The sequence below is a fragment of the Pteropus alecto genome, unplaced genomic scaffold (genome assembly GCF_000325575.1).
Source record: "Pteropus alecto unplaced genomic scaffold, ASM32557v1 scaffold22, whole genome shotgun sequence".
NCBI classification, from domain to species: Eukaryota; Metazoa; Chordata; class Mammalia; order Chiroptera; family Pteropodidae; genus Pteropus; species Pteropus alecto.
The window spans coordinates 8,886,652-8,909,968 of NW_006434839.1; the positions used below are offsets into that span (position 1 = coordinate 8,886,652).

The window sequence follows — 23,317 nt, forward strand, 5'->3', positions numbered from 1 at the left end:
CCGCCCCTCCCCCTCCGTCGGCGCAGCCCCTCCAAGTCGCCCCCGCCCCTCTCGCCAGGGGTGGGCTGCTCGCAGAGGCGGCTGGCCCTTCGAAGGTGGCGGCGGGGGTGGGTGTCGGCGTGAAAGAGGCGAGGGGTGCCGATGGAGTTAGGCCCAGAGTGGGTCTGAGATCCACGGGACATCGTGTGTGTATATGAACTTTGAGGTGCCTTCCTTGTACCTTACAGTCTTCCTGGACCTTTTACTCTGTCCGCTTCCCAGGGGGAGGCATTGTCCCATGATACCTAGATCATTTAATGCTCAGCCATCCAAAAGTGAATTGCGTCTTGGTGCTTTGGTCCAGAGCAAACGCAGAAGATGCCAAACCACCTCCAAAAACAAACAAAACAAAACTCAGCGTTTGATAGCTGCTCTCACAAAGTGTTGTAGAGGTTTAGGTTAGTAAAACCTCCATGGCCCCTTCCAGCTTGAAGTTTACATGATTCTCTGCTAAGCTCTTCTGCCTCGCAGTAAATGTTAGAAACACATAAAATCATGCTCGCCTTTAGGGAAGTCCAAAGGCGCCCAGTCACAATCTCATTAATCTTAATTGTGTGGACAGGACAGATTTTTGTTAACAAAAGAAGAGAAGGGAAAGGAGACACTCCTTTCGGGCGGAGTTCCTACAAAAGTACAAGATCTTACTGGAAAGCAATGCCAGAACTGGTACCATAATCAAAATGATATTCAACTTAACATGCATATTAGTAATGATTATCACTGTAATATCCAAGCGTTCACTTAGATGAGATAGCCCAAGCATTTCATAGCCTTCTGAACAATATAAGTTGGGGTAGGACAGCTATTAAAGATGTTTTTTTCGTTTTGTAGGTAGTGGCTCCAATCCTTTTCGGCATCTGGAGAAGAGCGCTGTTTTACAGGAGGTATGGCCCAAGTATACTGTATTCCTTCCTTTCTGTTCCACTTTAGAATGGTGGGCACAGAGCCCCTGGAATGCTGAGAGCCAGAATAAGAATTAAAAAGTGTAACTGAGTTCAGAGAATATACACTTGAAGGAAAAGGAAGAGGGATTGCTTGTCAGACAGAAGAGTCTAGAGCTTATAGAAATGCAAAAACATGCAGACTCAGCCGCATGCTGAGAACTAAATAAAATTCCAGAAGAGGTGTTTAGTGAAGGAAGTCATAGGTATTAAACTCATTGTGTTCAAATGATGTAGATAAATATTGATTCTTAACGGCTCAAGCCTTCAAAGTTGAAGTAGTAGGCCTAAGAGAATGAATTAGAGAGTACAGAATGGAAAACCAAGGCCATATCCATAATAAATGGAAAACTGTAGGCAGCTAACATTATTTGGATTTCGTGATTAAAATACGTAATAGTCTTTATTTTATTAAAGCTGATTTTCTGTAATCTGTGATAGAAAAAGTAGAAAATATATTATGTATAACAATGTTTTTTTGTTTCCATAGGCTCGTCTGTTCAATGAAACACCCATCAATCCAAGAAGATGTTTGCATATTCTTACAAAGATTCTTTACTTACTGAACCAGGTAAATTATTTTGATTTTCTTCAGATTTGTGTCCTGGAATAAAAATACATAATATGCAATAAAGTACTTTCTGGAAAGAATAATTATTTATTTTTTTAAAATTCACTTATTTAAAAAATCTACAGTGTTTGATTTACACAATAACATGTAAAACTTATTGAGGATGACAGTGACATATGCTTCTTTTTTATGTATGAAGTACTAAACCAGCTAAGTACTTAATAGACTCTCAACATTGATTTGAATTTAACAAGTATTAGTTGATGTTAAAACATGTTGTTTAGATTTGTTCAGAGGTCTTTTTGTCCCTCCAAAATTATAGTGCAAAACCTTAGACAAATTCCAGAAAGATATTTTACCCTTTTTTGGAGTGTGAGATGGGTGGGTATATGTTTTAAAGCTTTGCTTTTAATAGTCACATTTTATATTTATTATCCCTACTCCACCATTACTAACAATATGATTCTGGGCTTAACCATTTTGTGCCTTAATTTCCTTTTCTATAAATGGAAATTATGACAATACCTGTTTTATAAAGTTGTAATGATTAAATGAGATAATAAATGTAAAGCATTGAGAATAGTCCTGAACACATAGTAAGCATTCAGGAATAGTTTTCATTCCATCATTCAGCAGATGTTTATTGCATACCTGCTGTGTCCTATGTGCCGTTTTAGATACTGGGGATATATATAACAGACAAAACCAAGAATATTTGCCGTAATGAAACATAGATTCTATTTGCCATTATCGTTATTAATTTTGTTTTTAAATTTTATTTATTTTGTTCAGACTAAAAAATCTCATGAAATATCTAGGGCCTTAGAAAATGTGGCACACACATGCACACACACCCCCTCAGGCGGTTTACATATGGTGCTAAGAAGACTATGGTTTCCTGTTTGAATTCCTTGAGAATATTTTACCTTTACTGTGTTTCATGACGGAAGACCTCATCCAGAGACATAATTTAGTTTTGTAGTTTGCAAATAGAGACTGAACAAAAAGGACATACTTTTAAATAAAACGTATCTCGTTGCAAACATCACATCCCTCTGTGGTAACATATTAGAAACATTTTAGGCACAGTTATTTTGATTTCACTTTTCATAGTACACCTCGTGTCCAAGTTGCATCAGTCCATTGTGTAAACAGTTTTGAGTAGTTGACAGTGGTTCACAGTACCATATACTTTTCTCTTGGCCAATAGCTCATGTTGAAACATTTAATTACCTTGGTAAGGAAATTTCCAAGCACAGGCTGACAGATAAACAGGTTTGGGAACCTGAGTATTTTCTAGTCCTTGGGAGAGCTTTATAGAAAAAATACTTTTAAATTTTATCAGAGTTGACATATATACCCGTATTTTTTCTGAATTTCTAGTCAAGGAGGGACTAAAGTTTTACCAGTGTGACTGAAAAGTACCTGTACTTCTAGGTAGGCAGGAAATAGTTGTGAAAGAAAGAGAGAAATCTCTTGGCTGGTGAGCAAATTGGATTGAAATCATGGTAAACTATTATACTTTGTCTCTCATCCTAAACTTTCCAAGTGTGTCCTCAAAATTTGCTGCTTCTTAGACTCATGACAAATAGAGTGAAGTCTACTTATAGTCTGTGAAATCTGAAGTTCCGAAAAGTGATTGAGCCTAACATATTATATAGGATTGCTTTAACGAAGAACTTAAATATTGAAATGGTAATGTTTCAGGTCTGAAATCTGCCATGTTTTGACTATAAGTGAAATAAGTTATTTAACACCCTGTTACTCAAAAAATGTAATTCCCAGGTCTGCAGCCTTCACATCACTGGGAGCTAGTTAGAAATGCAAAATTTCAGACTTCAGCCTAGAGCCACTGAGTCAGACTCTGCATTTTGGCCCGATTTTCAGCTGATTTATTGAGCACATTAAAGTTCCAATCCATAGCATGTTTTTAGAGGCTTGAACCAGTATCTCGAGATCTGTTTGTAGCCCCTTAAACCTTACTGGTATGTATCTAATCTGGTTCCTGCCCTTTCGGTGGGTGCCTTTGTGTCATGTTTTCTGGGATTTCTAACAATAGTTCTTTACAGTTTATTATTTATTATGTGCCTATGAGAACGTCAGGCTTTGTGTTGGGCATTTGATTATAGAAACGTACAAGGTGTGATCTCTCCTTGTAGGCAGTGTAGCAATAACCTCTGAATCTGATTAGAAACTCAATTTGCTATCATTTTCTACCTCCTCGTAAATCACAGTTCTTCGGTGAAATTAAAATAGTTCCTGCTAAAAGGTTAGAGACCACTATTCTGGAACCTTTGTAGCATGATATGTGATATTATTTTAAATAAGGAGCAGATAAGTGGCTCTGCAGGTTTATAAAGTGAAAGCCAGCAAAATAGCAAAGAGGCAGAATGTTTACAAAGAGATTTTTTCCTGTATTCTAAAAGACTTTTGCAGAAATAAAGAGAAAACCTTAACTGTTTTTGGTTTGTTTTTTTTTAAGTTTAAGAAATTGTTTTAAATTTTCACTTAGGGTGAACACTTTGGAACTATGGAAGCCACAGAAGCCTTCTTTGCAATGACTCGATTGTTTCAATCTAATGATGTAAGTCTTTTTTAAAAAAATTCTTTTAGGCTGAAAAAACTCCTTTGATTTGTTTTCCTTGGGGGACTTAGAGTGTTCCAAATTTGGGAAGGTTACTTGAAATGTTTAAGATTACTTAAAAATTGTTTATCTTCATGAAATGTATAAATGTTCACTAAAGGACATGTGCAAATAAAAGAATGAAAGTATATAGTATAAAGCTGTTCAACCACAGATCTACCATGCAGTCATAAAAACTGTTCATCTCCAGCTTCCGGCATGACACTGCGGAAGTGGACTGGTGTAGAACTCAGCGGACGAGGCTACCACATCTCTAAGTTCTTAGTCAAGTTTCTGGTGGGCCTGGAGTTGCTGTTGGTCAGCAGGGCTGGCAACTGAGAAGAAGAGCTGGATGCAGAGTGGGAAAGAGGACATGGAGTAGGGAAAACGAAGAATGAGGACAAAGTACAGCTGCCAGAACCTCTGCATCTGTCTTTCATTACCTTAGACCACCCTGACTCTCAGAGCATAATGGCTGCCGCTTTGCTCCTGTTTTCTAATGTGGCACGTTTTTCTCTCTGCCCAGCTCTAGTTCAGAGCTGTACGGGGAAGGAATTCTGGGATATATATTTTCCGGCTTTCAGTTGACATAAATTGTCCAGACCTTGCAGTACTTTTACATATCATAGGCCACATTATCAGCCTGACCCCCAGGTTTTGGCGTCTGGTTATATAGCTAGACAATGAGAAGTTTCAGGAGTGGGTCCTCGGGAACATCTGCTGTCCCTCGAAGGCAGCTGTCTCAGGGGAGGCCCTTGCACACTCTTCAGGCAAAGGGAGAAACCTGAAACCCTAAAGCCTAAGCCGTAACCCCAACCCTGACCCCAACCCCAAATTTCCTCAGGCAGGGGGAAGAACTGCTTCTACTTGCAAAGGAGGGTTGGTGGCATTTAAGGGTTCAAAACAAAGTACTTCGCTTTATCAGAATCTGGCCATATGTCCCCATGCCAGTTTTCAGGGCCCTGCCCCTTCCCAATCAAGGCCCCAACTTTAACATAAGCTGCCCCACAAGGGCGTGAATTGCGTTTGCTTTGGAACTCAGCCACCTGTAGGATGTGCTTTTCAGAAATCTCAGCCCAGTGTCAACATGACGTGAGGCATTAAAGAAGATCTCCAGCCCTTATCCAGACCTTGAGCTGTGCATTTAAAACTCTGAGCTCATCGTTTTCTTTTACCAGGTTCTCCAGTGTACTTAGAAGCAACTAACCCATTGTACAGCTCCTTTCACAAAAATGTTCTATGGCAGCAACTGCTGGCTCACCCAAAGCTTTGTCTTCTGTATGTTCTTGATTATACTTGTCTGCAGATCGTAATTTAAGTGTTTTGCCAGTATGTCATGGACTACTAGTGTCCCTTTTAGCACTGGAAACAGGGTCATTAATGCCTTTTATCAAATCAGAGAAGCAACTTCAGATTCTTATCCTTAAGGTCCTGTTTCCCTTTAATCACTTTCTGCACTAAAAATTTGGGGTTCAATCAGGGAACCAGAACCACTATGATTATAATAGAATTACTTATTAGAGAAATTAGATTAGAAAACTAGGCATTCTTTCAAGTGGGGCCATAGAGAGGGACTGTTATAAAAGTTATGGAAGGCTGTTGCCTCTTGTCGCTCCATGAATTTGTAGCCCCAGTGTCTAGTGGTGGGCCTGGCATTGGTGTTGCTTAGAGGGCTGGCAGTTGGGATGAAAAGCTGTACACGGAGCAAGGAAGAGGATGCAGAGCAGGGAAGAAACAGTGAGGATGAACTCGAAGCCTCGAGTACAGAGATTAAAAAAAAGAAAGCGTGAAAGAGTTTTCTGGGGAATGTAGAACTGCTCGATAGGACAGATGGTCCCTTGAAGTTAGTGGTCATAAATGTAAAGTATTACCAGATAGCATGGCAAATGTTTTTCTTCCAGCTACAGGCTTCAGGTTAAGGCATGGAAGAGACTGGATTTAATCAGAGTTGGGATTTTGCCAGGTTAATAAACGGGGAGGAGCAATGAAGTCGAGTAATTGAAATATTGACCATGGAATCCCTGTTTGATTAGGAGGCAATAAAAGCAGGAGCTGATTGGGACAGTAAAATAGTTGATAGGCTCAATAGATTGTAGGTCATGGCGGAGTGAAAGAATTGTTGGAGTTAGGAGCGGTGCTTGGAGAGAGAAATGCTTGGAAATGAAATTATGAAAGGGATGCTCTTACTGGTAAAGGCTGTGACAGTGAGAGTGGGTGATTGTAATAGGAAGGAGGACAGGAGCATTGGAGAAGAGGTGGTCAGTTCCACACAGTGGTCAGAGTTTTAATAACTATCTGTATGTATATTAAGGTCACCAATAATTATTAGTGGGTGATATTGGAGATAGTGATAGTGAACATTTTTAAAAAATAAGAAAAGTAACCTGTATCCGTGTACGCAGCCAGGAATGGTGGCAGGTGATACAGTCTAACGGCGTAAGCTTTAAAGCCAGAGTTTTTTAGGGAAGGATGAGGCTCAGTGAAGGAAAGAAGGCAGTGCAGTGATTTCGAATAGGCAGTGAGGATCTGCGTGGACAGCTTCCCCACTCGTAGGATGGGAGAGAGAACAGCCACACTTCGAGAAGCCTGCAGGGGACTTCTTAGGGGAGAGCCAGGTTTCAGTTAGAGAAAGGATGGGATCGTCCAGAGAAGAGTTTGGGATAAAAGGGATTTGGCTGATGGAAGGGACAGAGAGCGTGATGGTGGGTTTGGGGTTTGTGGAAGGATGGAAGATGGAGTGAGATTGGGTGCTTTACCCGGCTGCATGGTGATAAGTGTCCAGGCGATGAGTAATGGTCAGGACATGTTAGGTTTTTTGTAGTACATGAAATAAATACCCATGTACAGCGTAATGTGATTCATTTTAATGGTCCCTTAGACAGAATATGGAATCGAGGGTGTGATATACTACTGGGGGGAAGGAAAGGTGGGGATTTTGCCAGCATCACGTGGAGCTCATTCCTAACCAGAGGGTTGTTACTACTTTGAGATCGGTAGCCTCCTGTCCATACTTACTTACCTATGTATTACATAGGTTTGTATCCATAATATATACTTAATATGATTGTGTTTTAAAATAGAATTCAAATTCTGTCACCTTCATATTATTGTACAAATTAAAAATTAATATATTTTTGAGATCTACCCACTTGTCACATGTACTTTTGCTTTACTTTAGTCAGTGTCACTGCTGAGTGGAATCCCAATGTGTAAACATACAGTAATCCTATTTATTTACCCATCTCCTGTTGGTAGATATGAGTTGCTTCTACTTTTTGCTATTACAAATGATATTACACATAATGTTTATGTACATGTCTTCCTGTGCAAATAGTGAGAATTTTTCTGGGGTAGCTTACCTACAAGTGGAATTTCTAGATAATGCTACTTATTTGATCTTGTCAAATTGATCTTTAAAGGATTGAACTAATTTACACAGACATTGCTTCAAACCTTTACCTGCTCCTGATAGCAGCTTTTATTATCAGACCTAACTATTTGCCATTTAGAAGAATGTGAATGGCATTTCTATGTGGTTTAATTTGCATTTTCATGATCACTGCTGAAATTGAAACTCTTTTCATATGTTCAGTGGTCATTTTAGTTTCCTCCTCTGTGAATTGTTCCTATTTTGTGCTAATTTATATTCTTTCTACTGATTTATAAGTTTAATTTTTTCATTTAAGCCTTAAAAAAGTCAGCTTCATTGACGACGTATACAATAAAATTACTAATTTTAAGTGTACAGTTCAGCGAGTTTTGACCAGCGTATAAAGTCATGGAAAAATCACCACAGTCCTGATAGAGAAACTTTCACCACCCTGGAACGTTCTCCCTTCTCCCTTAGTTCTCGGTCCCTTATTGCTCTGTCTCTTAGTTGTCTGTGTCCTCCCTCAGCCCCTAGCACCTGGCAGTCATTGATCTTTCTGATAATATAGTTTTGCATTTCCTAGAATTTTGTTTAAATTTAATCATATAGTATATAGTCTTTGATGACTTTTATGGCTTGTTTCTTTCACTTAGCTTATGGCTGCTGAGATGATTCAAGTTTTTGTGTGTATCAGTAGTTTGTTCATTTTTATTGCTAAGTAGTACTCTAACTTATTTATCCATTCACAAGTTAATGGATATTTGGGTTGTTTTCAGTTTGTGGATATTATGAGCAAAGCTGCTGAAAATATTCAAGTGTAAGTCTTCGTGTGGATGGACCTATGTTTTCATTTTTTTTGGTTACTATCTAGAAGTGGCATTGTTGAGTTCGTATTTCCTTAATGATGAACATATTAAGCATGTAGTAAGCAAACATATACTTTTTGCCATCTGTATATCGTCTTTGGTGAAGTGTCTGTTCACATGTTTTATACTTTAGAAAAAATCAGATTGTTTATCTTCTGGGTTGTATGGTTCTTTATATTTTCTGGATACCAGACCTTTATTAGATAGGTGTGTAAATATTTCCTCCGTCTGTGGTTTACCTTTTCATACACTTACCACTGTTGTCTTCTTTTTCTTTTTTAACATATAACTTACATATAGTAAAATTCACCCTTTTTAGGAGATAGTTTTATGAGTTTTGACAAATGCACCGTTGTCACCACTGCAGTCAAGATTTAGAACATTTCCATCATTCCAAAAAGTTCTCTCCTGCCTTTTTGTCTGATCTCTCCCTCACATCCTTGGCCCCAGGCAACCACTAATCTCTTTTCTTTCTTTATAGTCTTTTCCTTTCCAAGAAGTCATAAGGATGATATCGTCCTATATGGAGCCTTTTGAGCCTTCTTTTCCATCACTCGGCATAATGCATATGAGACTTGTCCACGTTATTGTTTGTATTAGTAGTTTACTCCTTTTTATTCATTGCAATATTTCGTCTTATGGATACGCCTCAGTTTCTCTGTTTACTGGTTGAAGGATATTCGATTTGTTTTTGTGGTTATGAATAAAGTTGCTGTAAACATTCATGTCCAAGTTTTTGAACATAAGTTTTTATTTCTCTTGGGTGAATACCTAGGAGTGGGCTTGCTGGGTCAGATGATAGGTATGTGTGTATGTTTAACTGTAGGAAACTGCCAGTGCATTTTCCAGAGTGACCGCCATTCCCACCATCACTGTATGAAAGTTCTGGTTGCTCTGCGTTCTGGCCAGCACTCCAGCATTGTCTCTTTTTTTTTGTGTGTGTATGTTTAACTGTAGGAAACTGCCAGCGCATTTTCCAAAGTGACTGCCATTCCCACCATCTCTGTATGAAAGTTCTGGTTGCTCTGCATTCTGGCCAGCACTCCAGCATTGTCTTTTTTTTTGCTTGTTTTTAATTTCAGCCATTCTGATAGGTATGTAGCGGTATCTCTTTGTCATTTTAAGTTGCATTTTCCTAGTGACTAATGACCTCAGTCATCTTTTTATGTGCTTTATTTGCCTTCATATATCTCCATGGTAAAGGATCTGTTTATATCTTTTACCCATTTTAAATAATTTCGTTGTGTATTTTCTTATTGAGTTTTGAGATGTCTTTATGTATTCTGGATACATGTCCTTTATCAGATATATGTTTCTCAAATATTTTCTCTTATCCTGTGGCTTGTTTATCCATTTCTTCAGTCTTTCAAAGAGCAGACGTTTTTAATTTTGACGAAGTCCAGTTTATCATTTTTATTCTGTTGTGGATTGTGCATTTGATGAGTATCATAGAAATTTTTAGCGAACTCAAGGTCACAAAGATTTTTTACGCTTTTTTTCTAGGCATTTTGTAGTTTTTATGTCTTACAGTTACTTTGTGATCCATTTGAATTAACTTTTGTGTATTATCATATACACAAAGTAAGGGTTGGATTGCTTCTCATTTTCTTTCTCTTCTTCCCTGCAGTGGAATAATTGCATATTGATATGGAAGGAAGAGGGGAAGAGGAAGAAATAATGACATTTGAGTTACATTGACACATTAGAACATTCTTTTTTATTTCATTGACCTGCGTGTCTACTCTTCTTCCAGTACCACACCATCCTGATTACTGTAGCTTTACAGTAGTTTTAAGTTGGAAAATTTTTAATAGTTTTCCTATTTTATTTCATTTTATTTTATTTTATTTCATTTTATTTTATTTTATTTTCAAAATTGTTTTGGCTCTTCTAGGTTCTTTGCATTTCCACATGAACTTTAGAATCAGCTAGTTCATTTCTATTTTAAAAAGCTTCCTGAAACTTTGATGGGGATTGCATTGAATCTAAAGCTCAATTTGAGGAGAATTGACATTGTAACATTATTGAGTTTTATGCTCCACAAACATGGTGTATATCTCTCTTTATTCAGGTCTCTTAATTTCTGTCAGCAGTATTATAGCTTTCAGCATGGAGGTCATACAGATTTTGTAAAATTTATCCCTAATGTAGGTCATATATTTTATGCTATTGTATTTCTACTGTGTGTAGGTAGTCTATAGAAATTAAGTAGTTTTTTGTATGGTGCCCGTTTCTTGTGATCTTGTTAATAAATTCATTTATTAGTTCTAAGAACATGGGAGGTTCCTCAGGATTTACTTTTTTCTTTCCAATATTTATGCCTTTTATTTGTTCGTCTTACTTTATTGTCTTCTTGTATTATACAGCATGAATAGGAGTGCTAGTAGGGAATATCCTTACTTTGTTCTTGATTTTTAGGGCAAAGGTGTTTAGTCTTTTGCCATTAGGTGTGATGTTTGAGCTAAGTTTTTTATTGGTAACCTTTATCAGTTCGAAGAAGTTCCTTTCTATTCCTAGTTTGCTGAAAGATTTTTTTCGTGAATGGGTGTTGAATTTTGTCAAATGCCTTTTCTGTATTTCATTAGATTATGGTTTTTCTTTTTTAATGTATTAATATGGTGAGATGTGTTTATTTATTTTCTTGGAAAATATAAAATCTTTGGTTTCTGTTAAAATTTGTTAAGGATTTTTGAGTCTCTGTTTATGAAATGTATTGATATGTAGTTTTTTCTTATGTTTTTGTCAGGATAATGTTGGCCTCATAAAAGTTGGGAAGTTTTTCCTCCTCTTCTGCTTTCTAGAAGAGTTTTTGTAGAATCATTATTAATTTTTCCTGAAATGTTTGATCGAGTTCACTATTGAAGCCATCTTCTTTGTGCGAAGGTTTTTGATAATTAACTCCATTAAAAAGAAATAGATATGTTGCTATTCAGATTATTTGTCTTCTTGAGTGAGCTCTGGTAATTCGTGTTTTTGAAGGAATTTGTCCATTTCATCTAAATTGCTGAACTTTGTTGACATGAAACTGTTCATAATACATAATACATATTTTTTTTTCTTTTAATGTTTGTGGGATCTGTAGTGATGTCTCTTCTTTCATTCTGATATTGGTAAATGGTATCTTTTCTCTCTTATTCCTGGGAAGTTTGTCTAGAGGTACAAGCTTATTAATCCTTTCACAGAACCAGCTTTTGTTTCATTGATTCTCTATTAACTATTTTTCTCTTCCAAACTAATGGTGCAGAAAAATAGAATGCTAAAAAATCAAGCCAGAAAAAGGGGCAAAAATACAATGAAAGAAACATAGATCAAGCAGGACAAACATAAACTATATAATAGGTGGTCGATATAGACCTAAATATATCATTATCTATGTTAAATGTAAATGAAGAATGCAAAGAACATTTACATAAATCAACTATACTGAGCTATAAAGAGAGACACATTAAAATGGATTACTATTGGAAATGAATTATAAAAGAGTAACTAGGTAATTCACTGTGTATTTTGATACTAAGAACACATTTCTGTTCTATTACCAGCCATGATGGAGTAAAGGGGCTAGGTGTACCCTGCTACCATTAATACCTAGAAAATCAAACAAAATATATACTCAGCAGTTTTCAGACATTAGATTAACAGGCATCCTGGGCCTGTGATCTGAAGAAAAAGAAAAACAAGGTAAGCCCTAGGATTACATTAGTTCATTGCCCAGAGGCAAAATATGGGCCTCAAGTCAGGGAGTGCATACTGAAAAGGAGCCTAGTTATCTCTCTTGAGTTGAGAAAGTACATAGAGCGTGGGGAGGCCAAGAAAGCTCAAATTTGTAGGGCACAGTACCAGAGAGGAAAGAGGGGTGGGGGTGGAGGGAGTAAAGAGGTGAGGGAGGAAGGGAAAAAAGAAAGGAAGGAAGGACATAGCTACAGCAGTCTACTGAGGGCTTCTCTTTGAATTTTTGGAGGAGAACTTATCTGTGCATATGTAAAAGGAAACTACCCAAGGCCAAAGAAAAAATCAGCCGAACACAGGGCTGAGAATAATTCATATTCCCACTAGTGAGAGCAGAAGGACCTTGTTAGCTGTAATAGTTCTCAGAAAGGTATCACCTCAATAATGGGAACATATTAGCCTTAGGCTAAAGCTTTAAAAAGCTGAAAAGCAAGCCTCAAAAGTAAAAAAACTGATCTCAGGTAACCTAACCTCATGACAGAAGGAAATACAATAGTATGTAACAGAATACAACAAAATCCAGTACCTAACAACATAAACTTCACAATGTATAGCATCCAATAAAAAATTATCAGGTATGCAAAGGAGGAAGATATTATCCATAATCAGGAAAAAAATGGATCAGCAGATACAAACTCAGAATTGATAAAGATGATGGATGAGCAGGTAATGACATTAAAATGGCTATTATAGATATGGTCTAGATGCTTTAGGATGTATAGAAAGCTATAAGAATGAGGAGGAAAATAGACATGCAGAGAGACCCCCAAATTAAAAATAAAGCCTATCTATCTATTTATGATGGAAAATATACTGCAGAGGATTAATAGCAGATTAAAGACTGCAGTAGGGAAAAAAAACCAGTGAACTTCAAGATATAAACTATCCAAAATGAAACAAAGAGAAAAAAAGACTGAATAAAAATAGAGTGTCAGCAATATGTGGGATAACAATTTCAAAGTTTTCGTAGTGGGTACCCTAGAAATTGCAACATGGATTTTTGACTTAGCAAAATCTAATATTCATCTATATCTTTTTCCCGTTCGTGGAAATTTGAGAACCTTAGGATATGCTTATGACTTATATGTATATGACTATATAAACATATATGTATATATATCATAAAATCATTTTTTGTTTTTCATTGAGATTTAAATGTCTTTAAAACATTTAAATGACTTTATTGTTTTTAGAGCAGTTTTAGGTTCACAGCAAATTTAAGAGGAAGGTACAGAGATTCTCCAAATACCCCCCACCCCTAAACATCCATAGCCTTCTCCATTATCAACATTCCCCACAGTGGTACATTTGTTAGAATTCATAAACCTCCATTGACACATCACAGTCACTCAGAGTCCACGACATGTATCCATCATTAAAATATCATACAGAGTATTTTCACTGTCCTAAAAATCCTCTGTGCTCCACCTGCTCATTCCTACCCCCTCCCCACTAGCCCCTGACAACCATGGATCTTTTTACTCTCTCCATGGTTTTGCCTTTTCTAGAATGTCATATAGTTGGAATCGTACAGCATGTAGCTTTATCAGATTTTTTCCTTTCACTTAATAATATGCATTTAAGATTCCTTCATGTCTTCATGGCTTGATAGTTCATTTCTTGTTAGTGCTGAGTAATATTCCATTGGCTAGATGCACCACAGTTGACTTATCCATTCACCAATTGAAAGACATCATGGTTGCCTCCAAGTTTTGGCAATTGTGAATAAAGCTGCTGTAAACATCCATGCGCAGGTTTTTGTCTGGACATAAGTTTTCAACTCCTTTGGGTGAATTCAAAGGAGCATGTTTGCTAGATCGTACAATAAGAGTATATTTGATTTTGTAAAAAACTGCCAAAACATCTTCCAAAGTGAATATACCATTTTTATTTCCAGCAACAATGACTGAGAGTTCTTGTTGCTCCACATCCTTATCAACACTTGTTGGCAGTGTTCTGGATTTTGGCCATTCTCTTACGAGTGTAGTGGTATCTTAGTGTTTTAATTTGCCTTTCCCTGATGACATATGTGGAGCATCTTTTCATATACTTATTTGCCATCTGTTTATCTTCTTTAGTGGGTGTCTGTTAAGGTCTTGGCCCATTTTTTGGTCAGTTTGGTTTTCTTATTTTTGACTTTCTAAAGAGTTTTTTTTATATATTTTGGATAACAGTCCTTTCTCAGATACATGCTCTGAAAATATTTTCTCCAAGTCTATGGTTTGTCTTCTTATCCTCTTGACATTGTCCTTTGCAGAGCATAAGTTTTTAATTTTACTGATGGCCAGCTTATCAATTATTTCTAGTATTATCATGTCTTCGGTGTTTTACATAAAAAGTCATTGTCATTCCCGAGGTCTTCTAGGTTTTCTTCTGGGAGTTTTACAATTTTGCATTTTACATTTAGGTCTGTGATCTACTTTGAGTTATGCAAGGTCTGTGTCTAGATTCATTTTCTTTTTCTTTTTTTTTTTTTTTGCATGTGGATGTCCAGTTGTTCCAGTACCATCTATTGAAGAGACTATCTTTGCTCCATTGTATGGTCTTCGCTCTTTAGTCAGAGATCAGTTGATTCTAATTATGTGGGTGTCTTTCAGGGTGGTCTCTTATATTCCATTGATCTTTTTGTCTGTTCTTTTGCCTATACCATACTGTCTTATTACTGTTTACCACTTTTTTCTTTTTATTCTTCATTCCTTGCTGTATTTCTGTTATTATCTAGAATAAGTTTCCCTGCACCTGAAGAATATACCTTTTAGAATCCTGTCCTCCCTAGACTTTAGACACTATATCCTATGCCAGTAAGACCCTGGCCTTGTACTTCTGTGGCTATGAGCTGTTTGTTTGTTTTTCTGTTTGTGGCACCTATGAATTTCCCTTTATTTTGCCCTCGACTATATATTTAAAATTTTTGTTCCTATTTTATTCAGCATTTCTGTGTATTTGTTTAGTCAGTATGTTTTAGCGGTTATGAGCCCATCTTTGCCAGCACTTTGTATTTTCACTTTTTAAAATTTTAGCCATTTTGGTGGGTGTGAGGTGGTATCTGAAGTGGTTTTAATTTGTATTTCATCAATAACTAATAATGTTCACCACTCCCCTTCTTTGTGCTTTAGCTAATTTTTTTTGTATCTTTGGCTTTATTCTGCTTCATAGTAGATTTTTACTGGGGAAGGGGGCATTTTTTTCAGCTCTGAAGTTTTGATTCTTCTTTTCTGTTTTCTTCTCATAGCAGCTTTATATGGGTGTCCTCTGCCCCGTCTATCTGCCCTGTACTGGCTTTCTTTTTCCGGGAGAGATTTTTTTCTGTATTTAATCACCATCAGAATCCTTACTCCCTTTTTCCCTCTCCTTACTGGGCTCAGTAGTCTCCACCAGATTCTTTCTACAGCTTGGACCCTGAAGCTGGATCTGATGTATTTGAGTTTCACTACTTATAAGAAATTTGAAGTTACTTGGTAGGGCATGAGAATAGATGGGCTGGAGGAACCAGTGCCCATTTTGTGTGAATAAATAAGAGATCCAGGTGAAGAGGAAGGGAGGATGGAACTTTATTATTGTTAGCTTAACACTTATTTTAGATCTAGGTATCCATGTTAAAATCTTGATAACTGAAAATGAAGTTGGTTCATGGATGTACCTAGATGATACTATGCTAAGTGAAATAAATCAGACAGAGAAAGACAAATACCATATGATTTCACTTATATGTGGAATCTAAAAAACAAAATAAACAAACAGAAATGAACTCATAGATTGAGAACATTTTGATGGTTGCCAGCTGAGACAGGGGTTGGAAGGCTGGGCGAAGAAGGGGAAGAAATTAAGAAGTACAAATTGATAGTTACAATATAATCACGGGGATATAAAGTACAGTATAGGGAATATAGTCAATAATAATATAATTATGTATGATGTCAGGTGGGTACTAGACTTATCAGGGAGATCATTTCCTAAGTTATATGAATGTCTAACCATTGTGTTGTAGACCTGAAACTAATATAATATTGTATGTCAACTGTAATTGAAAAATTTTTTAAAAACTTAAAAAAAAGAAAATGGAATTTGGTTATAAAACCACAAATACTCTAAAGAAAAATATCCGTATTCACTGAACTGAGGAAAATACAGAGTCTGCATGTCTCTCCGTACATGTTTTTAAAAATTTTTAAATATCCATTTTCCAGGACAAGCCTTTAACATTTTGAAAAACCTAAGTCTTCGGACTCACACTGTTGGAATCCAAATTTGGATCTCTGTGTAAAGACCCGTATGATTAACTGAAAGTTTTCGTATAGATGTTTTCCTGTGTCCGTGCCATCAATTACTTGTGTTACAAAAGAGTAGTAGTATGAATATTTTCTCATCCAGATATTTTGGGTAGATAAGAGTCTTTTTAAGAATAACTTTCTAAATATATCTACTAGGGGTCCTCAGTTCAAATAGTTTAAAAAACCATTTTCTTATGAGTAACCTGTTGCATTTTATAAATAATTTTCCAGCAAACATTGAGAAGAATGTGCTACCTTACCATCAAAGAAATGGCTAACATCTCTGAAGATGTGATAATTGTCACAAGCAGGTATGTGAATAGTCAAAACCTAGGATGGGGTACTTATGTTTTTAGTGGATATTTGTTGTTCTTTATTTTACTTTTTTTGACTAAAAGAAAGCCAATAGGAATTTAAAAGAACATATCTTAAAGCATTCTTTTCTCAAATGTGGTTGTCATCATGTAAAAACCATGTTTATCTGATAAAGCAAAGAAAGAAGTCACAAAGGATAATGCTAATAGATATGATTACATTATAAATGTTCATAAAAATAAATAAACAAAACTAAAAAGTAAACAATACACTGAAATAAAATATTTACAAGTACATCAAAGGTATCTATAATATATGCAGAACTCTTATATTTAAAAAAATTTTAAGTAATAATTCTATAAAATAACCAGTATAAAGGCTCTAAATATCTTTAGTCATTTTCACTAGTAACCAAAAATGTAAATTAAAAGATCAATAAAGAGTTATGATATTTTTACCCATCAAATTGGCAAAAATGAAAAAAGGCTCAGTACTTGTAATGGAGGCTGATGTTTTGTATACAGGAGGGAGAATAATAAATTGATTCAGTTTTTCTAGAAAGCAGTTGGGCAGCTTTTGCTGAATATTTGAGAGAGTTTATCCCCTTGACCCGGTAATGCCACATCTGTGGAACTATGCTCAGCACATAATCAGAGCACAGGAAGACTTATGTACGGTGATGTCTGTGGCAACTCTGTTTACACTAGCAGAAAGGATGAAACAACTTAAATGTCGCCATTGTTAAAATTATTTAATTAGCCATGTTTATAACCTGATTTTTAATTTTTTGAAAATAATTTCGAAACATCTTTAATGACGTGGAAGAGTCCTCAATAAAGTGCCGAATGGGAGTTGGATTCAAGTCTATGCATTCCATAGAGACTCAGGTTAAAAATGTTTTATGTCTGTATATAAAAACATATGGATGGAAATACACTGATACATTACCAGTAGATTATCTCTGGATGTTTGGGATTATGGCTATTTATTTTCTTTAAACTTTTGATAATTTCTAAGTGTCCTAGAATGAGTATATATAATTTAGAGTTCCAAATTATATAACAAATGTTACTTAACAAATAATGGCCTTATTAATTATAACTCATTTAAGTGAATCTGGTTTTTTGTACAACAAAATACATTCTGGAGGAGGGTGCTTGTTTTTAACCAGCAGTTGTGTTGAATGTAGTTTTAATTAGTAAAGCTTTCAGCTGAAAGTAACAGAAAGCCAGATGTAAATAGTCATTGAAACAAAATAGAGTAGCTGGCTTTGGTTCTGTAGTTTAACAGTGGCAGGGCTGGTGTCTCTTGGATTTTTGTGGACATTCTCACGTTATTGCAAAATAGATGCCTGAATTACTGGCAATGCATCATTCAAGGTGGGAGGGGCATCGGGAAGGGAGCCAGGGAGGACCAACACCATCTGCCTCTTTTATCAGGTATGCAATTGCTTTTCCCAAGGCAATTTTTAGATTTCATTTGGCACAGCTGTGTTATATGACTATCCTTAGGAGACCAGGAAAGTGAGTATTTAGCTTTTATAGCCCAAGTATTAGGGGCAGGCAAGGGAGAAGGGGTTGAAAATGGGTATTGGATTAATCAGCGAACGGTGTCTATTACAAATAAGAAATAGAAAATCTTCGTTTAGATTGATAGATTCATTAAATATTGGAAAAATTAAAAATACATTAGTCAACTATTGTTTGAGGGTTTTTTGTTTGTTTAGTTGTTAATACTTCCCTCTGAGTCCTATTAGGCTGCCATGAATTATGGTTGGTTTCTAGTTCATTTTAAATGATAAGTAAATTTAGTAGGCAGAATAATGGCTCCCCAAAGATATCCCCGTCCTGATTCCCAAGATCTATGTGAATATGTTACATTACGCAGCAGAAGGGAATTAAAGTTGCTAATAAGCGGATGGGGAGAGTAGCCTGGGTTACCCAGCTGGGCCTAATATAAGAATAAGAGTCCTTAAAAGTGGAAAAGAGAGAGAGGAGAAGGTCAGTAAAGAGATGTGCTGACGGAAGCGGTCAGGGAGATGCATTGTTGCTGAATTTGGAGGTGGAGGTAGGAGGCCATGAGCCAAGGGTTTATGGGTGGCCTCTAGAAGTGGGAAAAGGCGAGGAAATGGATTACTCTTACAGCCTCCAAAAAAGAATGCAACCCTGCAGACACCTTGATTTTAGCCCAGTGAGACCTGTGTTGGACTTCTAACTTAAGAAGTAAGATAGAGAAATGAATGTTGTCTTAAGCCTTTAAGTTTGCGCTAATTTGTTATAGCAGCAATAGAAAACTAATAGATTTTGCAATATAGAAGTGCATCCAATTAATATGTTGTATACCTTAAACTTACATAACGTTGTATGTCAATTATATCTCAGAGCTGGGAAAAAGAAAACGTATAGAGATTTTGGTACTTGAAAGTGGGGTACTGCTGTAACCAATATCTAAAAATGTGCATGTGGCTTAGGAATTGGGCAGTGAGTAGATGCTGGAAGAATTTTGAGGAGCATGATAGGAAAAGCCTTCATTGATATCAATAAACTGTTATTAGAAATATGGATGTTAATGACTCCACTAAGACTCAGAAGTGAGGGGCAAGATAGAGATAGTATTTATCACTTTGGAGGAAACTCAAATCGTTGTAAACAGACTGTTGGTCGAAATACGGACATTAAAGGCGCTGCTGGGAAGGGCTCAGAGGAAAATGGGGAAGATGTTAGAAAGTGGAAAAAAGGGGATCCTCGGTGTATAGTGACAGAAAGCGGAAATAATTTCCTGCAGTTAAATGGACGTCTAAGCAGTGAACTTGGATATTTAACTGAGATTTCCAAGCAGAGTGTTGAGGCACAAGCTGTTTTCTTTTTGCGACTTATAGTAAAATTTGAGAGTAGAGAAATAAGTTGAGAGACCTGTTAAACAAGAACCAGGAGTTCTTCATAAATATCAAATTATTATGGTATACACCCGAAACTAATATAGTGCTGTATGTCAGTTATACCGCAAAAAAAGAACCAGGAGTTCTTGATTTTGGAAATTCTTAGCCTACTAAAATGGCAAAGATCTTGAAATCAAGAGATTCATTAGGAAAACGCGACCTAGGGACAAGGTTACTCCATAGCCTTTTGCTAAAACCCCAGAAAGATGAAAAGGTCAGAGTAGTCACTCACACAGAACACTCTGAAGAGATCAAGGGCATGACTCATAGAGTCCCTCAGCTTCTAAGCAGAAGTCAAAAACAGTGGTGAGATTATCTAGGCAAGATCTGTGAAGGAGCCTCTTGTCTAATGGAGTCTCTGGACGTATATGGCAGTCCCTTGAGAATCTTATACCAGCAACAACATTTCCAATTTTGACTAAAAGGGACAGAGAGAGGGTGACGTGAAAGATGGCTGTCAGAGCCCCAAATTCTACAGGCAGGAAACAGGCTGATAAGACTACTCAGCTTTAAACACATGGCGTCCTTCATGGAAAGGAAGGACGGCTCTGCGGGTGGAAGTGCGGGCCCACGCGGTAGAGCTGAGAAGCCTAGCTAGAGAATTCTGCCCAGGACTTGAAACCACTTCTACTTTGCCTATCTGGGTTTCCTAGTTGCATGGGACCGGTGACTCTCTTCCGTCCATTTCTCTTTTTCAACAGGAATGTCTGCCTCTCTTATCCTCTGGCAGTCTCACCTGTATTTTGGGAGCCAAGAACTTGCTTTCTAGTTTCACAGGTCCATAGGTGGAAAGGAATTTTGCCTCAGGATTGATTGATTACACCGAGTCCCACCAATACCTAACTTAGATGATTTCGATAAGATTGGGACCTCTGAGTGAAACTTAGATTAAATTTTAGACTTTGAGTTGATGCTATAATGTGTTGAGATTTGGGGGGACTTTGGGATGGGGCGAATGTGTGGGGTGAATTTTGCCTATGAGATGGGTGTAGCCTTGCAGACCCAATGGTTTTACTTTAGGCAGTGAGACCTATGTTGGGCTTTTAACCCACAGAACTGTAAGATAATACATTTTTGTTGTTTTAAGATAGTAACTGTGGTCTTTTGTTACTGCAGGAATAGAAAACTAATATAGATGACCATTCTACATACATAGTTAATTGTGTTAGCTTGATAAGAAACCACGGAGATTAAGAAAACCTGTAGGCAGACTCTTCACAATATATACGAGTAGCCAGTAAGCACATGGAAATATACTTCATGTTAGCCACCAAAGAAATGCAGGTAAAAACCTCAGTGAAGTATCATTCCATACCCACTAGCATGGTTAAAATAACAAAGCCCGACACCACCAAAATCAAGCCTGCTCCGATATCGAGTACGTGGAACAGTTGAAACTCTCGTGTGTGTAGGTGGGAATGTGGTGTCAACATGAAAATGTCCAAACCTGTCGAGAATTTTTCTAAGTTTATTTGAGCCAAACTGATGCCCTGTGCTGAGGAGCAAGATCTCATGCTCTGGAGAATTAGTTTTGTAGCTTCTTTTACGACTTCGAAATTGAGGTAAAGTAAGGAAGATGACATGAAGGTAGGAGAAAGCAGGATGAGGATCGATTATAGGATCTTTAACAAGATTATGGGCTCTCCGGAGGGTGGTTACAGTTTAAGTTTTAGAAATGTAAATTTTATTTCATTTTATTTATTTTTTTATTAAAATTATTGAGGTGACATTGGTTAATAAAATCAGAGGTTTTAAGTGTACAATTTAATAATGCATATGTATATTGCATTGTGTGTTCACCACCCAAAGTTAAATTTCTGTCATCAAATATTTGACTCCCTTTACCCTTATCTACCTCTCTCTCCCTTACGTCCCTCTGGTAACCACTAGTTCACTGTCCGTGAGTCTGTTTGTCATGTTTGTTGCTTTCAGTTTTATGTCCCATAGATGAGTGAAATCATATGGTTCTCAATTTTTTCTGGTTGACTTATTTCACTTAGCATGATAATCTCAAGGTCCATCCATGTTGTCTCAAATGGAAATATTTCATCTTATGGCCGAGTAATATTCCATTGTAAATATGTACCACATCTTTATCCAGTTTTCTATCAAAGGATGCTTCAGTTGTTTCCATGATTACAGTTTATTTCAAAGGCGTGTTAACCCAGATGCACAGAAACAACAGACAGGGCTTGCTTAATGCAAAGATAAACCTTTTACTAAAAAGTTATATGTCTGGGGCAGGACCGCCCACCATGACCTGCCCAATAGGAATTTATGATCAGATCACCCTGAGAGGTGACTTTCCATAGAACCCTTTTCTTGGTCCACAGTAGAATGGTACAGTTGCCTTAAAGTTTGTCAGTGTCTTAAAGTTAACAATATACCTACCCTGTGATGAGTAATTCCAGTGCTAGATATTTACCCAAGGAAAATGAAAATATATGGCCACAAAAAAGACTACAAGAATTTCATAGCAACTCTATTTGTGATAGCCCTGAATGGAGACAACCCAAAAGTTCGTCAGCTGGAGAATGGATGAACAAATTGTGGTATATTAATACAGTGGGCTACTACTCAGCGAAAAAAAAGAACAAATAGTTGATTTCAGGCAACAACACAAATTTCTAAAACGTGTTGGTACAAAAGAAAACATGATTATATAAGTCTAAGACCAGCCCCGACTCATCTGTGGTGATAGAAACCAGAGTCCGGCAAGCTGGAGGAAGTTGACTGTTAGTGAGCATGAGGGAACTTTGAGGTGATGGAAATGTTCAATGTTTTCTTTTGGGTGGAGGTCACATGAGTGAGTACAGTTGCCAAAAGTCATCTAACTGAGCACTTAAGCTACACATTTTTATTGTATATAAATTACAACTCGGGTTTTAAAAAATAAAAACATGAAGAGATTTAGTTAAGGATGGTAAAGTATGTTGACAGTCTGTGTACTGTTCTCCCCCTGTCTGATAGACTCACCCAGTGAAAGTATGCATCTGAAGATTGCTTAGAATTCTGGAATTGAATCCTGAGGAATGATCTAGCACTCACATTAGGGAGTAGGATTGGGGAGGATCGGGGAGGTATCAGTATGTGATAAGTTACATTCCTTGTCTCAAAAAATTAAACAAACAGTTCACATTCCATGCTTTAGGAAGAAATAGGTTGTGGCAACTGTTATCCAACAGGCAGTTTTGAAATCAATTGTGGGGATACTGTGAGGATTTGGGTGGGGGGAGGACAATGCTGTGAGGTTCCTGAGGAACTGAGAAGCTGTGTTCATCCACTTACTTGGTAAGAGATACTCAAGCCTGAAGCAGCCTTTCTACTTGAATGATGCTGCTGTCCTTGAATATTACATCTGAGGAGTCACTGCCAGGACTTGGTTTAGAACAAGAAAGGAAATGAAATACTATTATAATGTGATTTAGCTACCACTATAGTGGAACTTCTCTCTCACAGATCTCCAGTAACCTCTTAATTGCAAAATCTAAAAGCCGATTTTCAGTCCACATTTGACTTGACCTCTCAGTTTTAACATGGTTAAACACTCCCTCAAGTTCATCTTTGGCTTTCAGAACCAGTCCTGAGTTTCCCCCCATCTCTGAGTACTCCATTTTATTCTCAGAAGACACTGCGTGTCTTCTGCCTGCTTCC

The 23,317-nt window shown here is 37.0% G+C and overlaps 1 protein-coding gene across 1 annotated transcript in view; it reads left to right on the plus strand.

Annotated features, from left to right (window-relative positions):
- The first annotated feature begins 818 nt into the window (after window positions 1-818).
- Window positions 819-23,317, plus strand: part of COPG2 (coatomer protein complex subunit gamma 2) — a 109,417-nt gene continuing 86,918 nt past the window's right edge. Inside the window, exons 1-4 of the mRNA XM_006910512.2 lie at window positions 819-923; window positions 1,471-1,551; window positions 4,064-4,135; window positions 16,642-16,721. Coding sequence (XP_006910574.1) covers window positions 4,082-4,135; window positions 16,642-16,721 — 134 coding nt within the window. The 5' untranslated portion in view covers window positions 819-923; window positions 1,471-1,551; window positions 4,064-4,081. The remainder of the gene's footprint in view (window positions 924-1,470; window positions 1,552-4,063; window positions 4,136-16,641; window positions 16,722-23,317) is intronic.